The 7,461-nt window shown below is 32.0% G+C and overlaps 1 protein-coding gene across 1 annotated transcript; it reads right to left on the reverse strand.

Moving 5' to 3' along the window:
• Positions 1–304: 304 nt before the first annotated feature.
• LOC121127739 (uncharacterized) lies at positions 305–7,150 on the reverse strand. The gene is given in 4 exon segments (XM_040723218.2): positions 305–836; positions 839–880; positions 6,563–7,007; positions 7,066–7,150. Coding segments are annotated over 4 exon segments (891 nt in total). The 5' UTR covers positions 7,078–7,150; the 3' UTR covers positions 305–444.
• Between the last annotated feature and the right edge of the window lie 311 nt (positions 7,151–7,461).

Here is a 7,461-nt window from a genome sequence, read left to right on the forward strand (position 1 = left end):
CTTGTACAAATAAGGAGATAGTACAATCCAAAAATAGGCATTGGGTGAATAAATAAGAAATGCACACTATGTGTGATGTGTAAATTTCCTTTAAGGGATTCCTTTTTAGCCAAAATTACTCTAAAGTTAACATAAATCAGCCGACATAAAATCATTACCATAATCTTCTTTTTTGAACTATGAGAAAGTTCAAAAAATTATGTAATCAGAGACATCAGTTGTTATTCAAACTGATTTTAACTTGAATATATCAAGAGCAAAGAGTTTTTATATTTTTTTTATTGATGGTTTTTCTCTAATTTAAAAAAATAAGTAAAAAATGTGATCATTTGATGTGACTGAGACAATTCTCAACTCTCAAATTTTGCTTGAATATGCAACATTGTAAATCCCAGATGTTATGGATTCATTTTCACTTATTTCTGAGACGTTTAAATGGACTATTTAGTAATGGTATGCATGACCATATCCGTAACCATGTCCATAAGCATGGCCGTAGCCATATCCAGCATGAGGATAGTAGCCATAAGAAGGCTCAGCCTCAGCGGATCTCTTGCCGTAGTGATGACCATAACCATGTCCGTAAGCATGACCGTATCCGTGTCCGTAACCGTATCCAGCATAGGGGTAGTATCCGTAAGAAGGCTCAGCTTCAGCTGATCTCTTGCCGTAGTGGTGAGCATAACCGTAGCCATGTCCGTAGGCAGGAGCGTATCCGTGTCCGTAGGCAGGACCGTATCCGTAGGCAAGACCATAAGAAGGCTCAGCTTCAGGCTCAGCGGATCTCTTTCCATAATGGTGTCCAATGCCGTATCCGTGGTGAGCATACCCATGACCATAGGAGCATAGCCGTATCTGTAGCTGGGTTCAGCAACAGCAGCTGCGGCGAAAAGAACTAGGGCAAGAGCCTAAGAGAGAATAAAAGATTATTGAGAATACATTATTTGTTTTGAAGAACAGACTTACAATGCACTTCATTTTGACTACTTTGCTTTGTATTTGAGCTAGAGATTGTAACAAAGTGAATGATACTTATTTTAAGAATCACTGGGGCTTTTATAGTCAAAAGGTAAGTTTGTCTATGGGTATGTAAGACTGGCGTCGCCCCTTTACAGATGTTGTCCCACCCTTCTGTCATAATGAATCTTACGTTCTTTAAAAATGAAGCGTACCTGATACTGTATTCTCATCAACTTTATGTGCAGTATATTAATTATTCATGTTTTAACAATTTTTATCATAAAAATAATGCTACAATTACATTTTAAAGTTACTTTAATTGACCTAGATATGTCATACTCTGACGTGAGGAAAAGTAATAAATAACAATCCAATTCAAATTGTTAAAATGGATTATCAAGGAAATTTATTTAGTGGATGCATTCCTAGAACTGAAAAATATATGAAAATGTTTGAGGTTCTTAAACTTAGTTGAGATACAATAAAAATCTTGAATGAACGGCCATTGAGCAACCTCTAAATATTCAAAATATGTCAAAATTATATAATGATGTTCAATGAATAGAAGAAACATTGTAGTCTTAAGCGATCAAAAACTTGATCAAATATCAACGGGTTCCACCGAATGACTTCAAAAATTGAAATTTTAAGTATTTCATTGATAAAAGAACAGACATTAATATGTTTTAAAATTAAACATTCATACAGTAGAAGATTAATATTTACAGAATATTGGCATTAGGATAAGAGCAAGTCCAGTCAAGATAACACTGCTCTTGTAAAACTAACACACACATAAATAAAATTAGAAACGTAACCTGAAATCCGAAGAGTATCTTAGAGTAGTGGAACCCAATAATTTTTTTTTTTTTGTTTAAATTTAATAATAAGGTTGTTGTATGTTTTCTGTTTATATAATTTCAACTGCCTATATCATGAGATCCTCTTTGTATTTCGCGCTAAAAATGGATTTGCTGTGATTGGCTAAAAAATTCTTCCACATAAAATTTTGTTTAAAAAGAACGCCAAATTTATATAAGATCTTATTGCTGTCTCAGGCTTTTGAACTACTATAGTCACAATTAATTGGGAAAGTTCAAAAGTCAAACCCTGTAATCTGATTGAAGTCACATCAGTTGTGAAGTTCAAAAATCAGGCCGGAGTCATAGTTTTTTGATATGTGGCCAGCAATGATTACATCATGCCAACACATTTCCACGAGGCTGGACTTGAGACCAACACAGATGAGTATGTAAATATCCTGAAAAACTTATTGGTAATATCGATGGAGTAGATGTGTGGCGTGAAAAATGGTGTACAGGTACAGGAATCTGCTCCGTGCCATGCCTCCAAGGCAACTCAGTCATTTGTATCTAAGACGACTCTGTTTTCTGTGATAGCTGAAATCTAGTCTATCAATAGTCTAGAATTGAACATTCTCGATTTCATTCAATGGACATCTTTTAAGAACTGGTCAACAAGCGTTACTATAGCAGTTTTATCTCCTCTAATATTAGCATATCTTATCCTTGGACTGGATGATGAAATTTGATCATGTAATCAAGGGTACAGCATGGTTTAGCCCAAGGATAAGTAAGGTTATTGAAGCTAGAGGAGGTGACATCAAATAAATCAAAAAAACAAGATCACTGTCACCAACTTCACAAAACTTATAAAATTTTATCAATTAATGATCATTTTATAGATATTATAATTTACCAAGAATAAATTGTCAATTTATCAGCAAAACTCTTTAAACATATTTCGTCCAGCATCAGCACATTTGGCGACAGAGGGCTTAACCTTCAATCCCAAAAACTCTATTCAACAGTGAAGAATGGTCGTACAAGCATCATAATTTGGGCCTGTTTTACTGCCAATGGAACTGGAGAACTTCATAAAATTGATGGTACTATTCAATAGGAAGACTACATCGAGATTCTTTAAATGTGATTACATCAATCATCGAAGAAGGTATTGGTAGTTCCAGGAAAACAATGACCCGAACCCCACATCCAAAAAGTTCAAGAATAGCTCAATAGGCATTAGTTAAGGATCATAAGCTGGACAGCCCAAAATTCTGACCTTAACCATATTGAGAACCTATGGACTACATTGAAAAAAACATTGTGGAAAAGACATCCAACAAATATCGATGACTTTTGGAGATTCTGTCAAGTAGAGTGGGCCAAAATCGATCCCAGTGTTTTCCTCAATTTGGAAAAGACTTATCTCAAGGGTATTCAATGTTTGAACAAAGCCAGAGGCCAGTTCATAAAGTATTAAGTCATTTTGCTCTTTGGGTATGAAGCGCAAAAAAGGATATTTTGTTAACTTATCTTAAAAAACGAATAAATTATGACATTTTTTAAAGTTATTAGTAGTTTTTGATGGACTAGGGATATTGTAAATTAGTTTCAAGATCCAACATGAACATGTAATGATGTTTTCTTGGCATTTTTGCAAGGGTACGAATGGTTTTGAGCTAAAACTTATATTCAGTACAAATTAAAAAATCGAATTAGAACGAGAATTAGCGACTTTCTCTTTTTATATTAAATATTAAAATTTCTAATAGAAAGGCACAAATTCGTCATTTGGAAGGGGGGGTACATCCCTTCCCCCTACGAAGCACCTAAATTAAAACAAACAATCATTTTTGATGCATTGTTTTGGTAATAACAAAATTAGCGTCGAACTCAGCTGAATAACTCACAAATTAAAGAACAGGCTGTCATAATATTTATATAGCTGTCTTTTGAAGGTTGGTACTAACTTAAAATGAGGTTAATATAAAATAATTGAACCATTTATCTGTGAAGCCTTGGACATTTCAACCCATTTGTTAATATGCACTTAAAGAGGAAATATCTTTTGTTATGAAGAATATCATACCTTCATTTTCTTTATCAACTTCTTCTGCATTCAATTTAACTTCAAATATATCATATAGCAAACTACACTGTGTCTTACTACTTTTCTTTTAAAAAGAAAAAAAAATGGTTGAAATTATTTGATGGTTAACTTGTAATGAAGTATCTAATACATTGATCAGAATATGCAACAATCCATGCATCATATGTCAAACATCCCACTCGTTGTTATCCAATATAATTAATTGGGAAACGGTGTCTACAGTTTGATAATAAATTAAAGTTTACTTTACTATTATTTTTTAAAGCAGAATGTTTTCCAACAATTATTTTTCCAGGAAAGTAGTAAAATACAATTTTGACCTTGGTTGCAGGGAAAATTATGAGAAATTGCATGTTTTTTCTGAGAGCATCAAAACTGAAAAATTGAAGAAATTAGTAATTAGAGGGAAAACATAGACGTTCCTTTTATGCAAATACAAACGAGAAGTAAAGCAAGGGTTAGAAAAAACCTACATTACCATTGAAAAAAGCTGATATTATAAGTAAGGTTTTACTCGATAATAATTTGATGGGAGAGTCCGTCAAATATGAATTGGGATTTTTTTTAAAGGACTCAACGTCCTTTTGAGAAAATGAAAAAATAGAAAATATTACAAATTCATTTTTTTAAATTAAATTGTTCTCATTTTCTCATGATAATTTTTAAATATTTTTTATTTTTTAGTCCCTATTTGTTATTTTCTTGTTTGTATAACAGTGGAGCTGTCGTTTTTCACTTATGTTATGGCTAAGTCTTGTCTTCATATACTTTTTGTCTTTAAATTAGTCAAATAGTCAAAAAAATAATGATAAGTCGTTGAAACATACTTCAAAATAAATATTTTCAAAGAAATCAATTTAAAAATAAACAAGATTTAAACAAATCTGTATCAGAAAAACATTTTTCTAAATTTTGACATTGTACTTCAATCAATTTTTATATTTACATCATTCATGAAATTGATTGATTATGATAGTTAATTATAATCAATTACCGGTGATTTTGGCGTGAATATTTCCTCTATTTGTAATATCACCACATACATTTTCGCCGCTAGTAATTTCACTTTGTTATATACTTTGTTGCATGACATATTCGCCGCATTTTCATGTTTTTTGTTATAGATTAGAACTTTAATTTTTGTTTTTATTCTATCTTAGTGATTTTGAAAAAATTTGAAATAGTGAAAAATCAGAAGAATGTATGTTTTTAAGGACCAATAAGACCCAAAACTAGGATCATAAGTCTATTTTGAAATAAATTATTGACTTATTCATAGTTATGATCATATTTAATGCTTGAAGAAATGAAAAAAAGCTTAATGGATAGAAGGAATATAATGTTTGAACAACTAAGAACTACGAAGCTCCAATATAAAAACATTAAAAAAAGGTGACAAATATGTCGTTCAGCAAAATCTTGAAGAGGTTACATTAATAAAAACAAAAGGTATTAACTAAAATTAATGTTGGTGAAAATGAGTGCAGAAAAAACCACATTTCCACTATTTTAACCATTTCTACTCCTACAAATTTGGAATTACCTTGAACCATTATAATCCAATGACTCATTAATTAAAGACTATATGTAGGTATGATGTAATCCTTTATCTGGATTGGCAATATTTAAAGTCAAATAATAGAACTAAAAAATTTAAAATGTTATGAATCAGTTTCACTTTAATCCAGGTTATAGCTTTTTATACTACAAAATAACAATAGAATGTTTTCTTTAAAAATCTATAACTCAGGGTTTTTATTTTCAAGAAATTTGTAGATACAAAACTGTTTTTAGTTCATCAGGCCTAAAGTAAAGTTACAAATGGAAAGTAAATTTCTAAAAAAAAAAACCAATTTTCTCAAAATAGTCAATCAAATAGTGTATTTCTTATTAAATTTACCTATAACTATTATTTTACAAGAAAATAACAGGGTTATATAGCCAATTGTGTGAAAGATATAGTTTTAGAATTTTCCAAAAACTTTTGTCTGAATAATTTGAAATTGTATTTTTGTCCAAACATATAGGGATTTTAAAACTGTAAACTCTTAAGCAATCAAATATACTTATTATTCCTTAAAGGATTGAGATATACTTAGAATTTCCAAAAAGTGTGATATTTGAATGTTGTCTATTTTTAAAAATGTAATTTCAAACTTTTTTAAACTGATAAAGTTTCAAACCATGTATTGGCTATATAACCCTGTTATTTTCTTGTTGTAGCTTGTACAAATAAGGAGATAGTGCAATCCAAAAATAGGCATTGGGTGAATAAATAAGAAATGCACACTATGTGTGATGTGTAAATTTCCTTTAAGGGATTCCTTTTTAGCCAAAATTACTCTAAAGTTAACATAAATCAGCCGACATAAAATCATTACCATAATCTTCTTTTTTGAACTATGAGAAAGTTCAAAAAATTATGTAATCAGAGACATCAGTTGTTATTCAAACTGATTTTAACTTGAATATATCAAGAGCAAAGAGTTTTTATATTTTTTTATTGATGGTTTTTCTCTAATTTAAAAAAATAAGTAAAAAATGTGATCATTTGATGTGACTGAGACAATTCTCAACTCTCAAATTTTGCTTGAATATGCAACATTGTAAATCCCAGATGTTATGGATTCATTTTCACTTATTTCTGAGACGTTTAAATGGACTATTTAGTATTGGTATGCATGACCATATCCGTAACCATGTCCATAAGCATGGCCGTAGCCATATCCAGCATGAGGATAGTAGCCATAAGAAGGCTCAGCCTCAGCGGATCTCTTGCCGTAGTGATGACCATAACCATGTCCGTAAGCATGACCGTATCCGTGTCCGTAACCGTATCCAGCATAGGGGTAGTATCCGTAAGAAGGCTCAGCTTCAGCTGATCTCTTGCCGTAGTGGTGAGCATAACCGTAGCCATGTCCGTAGGCAGGAGCGTATCCGTGTCCGTAGGCAGGACCGTATCCGTAGGCAAGACCATAAGAAGGCTCAGCTTCAGGCTCAGCGGATCTCTTTCCATAATGGTGTCCAATGCCGTATCCGTGGTGAGCATACCCATGACCATAAGGAGCATAGCCGTATCTGTAGCTGGGTTCAGCAACAGCAGCTGCGGCGAAAAGAACTAGGGCAAGAGCCTAAGAGAGAATAAAAGATTATTGAGAATACATTATTTGTTTTGAAGAACAGACTTACAATGCACTTCATTTTGACTACTTTGCTTTGTATTTGAGCTAGAGATTGTAACAAAGTGAATGATACTTATTTTAAGAATCACTGGGGCTTTTATAGTCAAAAGGTAAGTTTGTCTATGGGTATGTAAGACTGGCGTCGCCCCTTTACAGATGTTGTCCCACCCTTCTGTCATAATGAATCTTACGTTCTTTAAAAATGAAGCGTACCTGATACTGTATTCTCATCAACTTTATGTGCAGTATATTAATTATTCATGTTTTAACAATTTTTATCATAAAAATAATGCTACAATTACATTTTAAAGTTACTTTAATTGACCTAGATATGTCATACTCTGACGTGAGGAAAAGTAATAAATAACAATCCAATTCAAATTGTTAAAATGGATTATCAAGG

Source organism: Lepeophtheirus salmonis, chromosome 13 (genome assembly GCF_016086655.4).
Source record: "Lepeophtheirus salmonis chromosome 13, UVic_Lsal_1.4, whole genome shotgun sequence".
NCBI classification, from domain to species: Eukaryota; Metazoa; Arthropoda; class Copepoda; order Siphonostomatoida; family Caligidae; genus Lepeophtheirus; species Lepeophtheirus salmonis.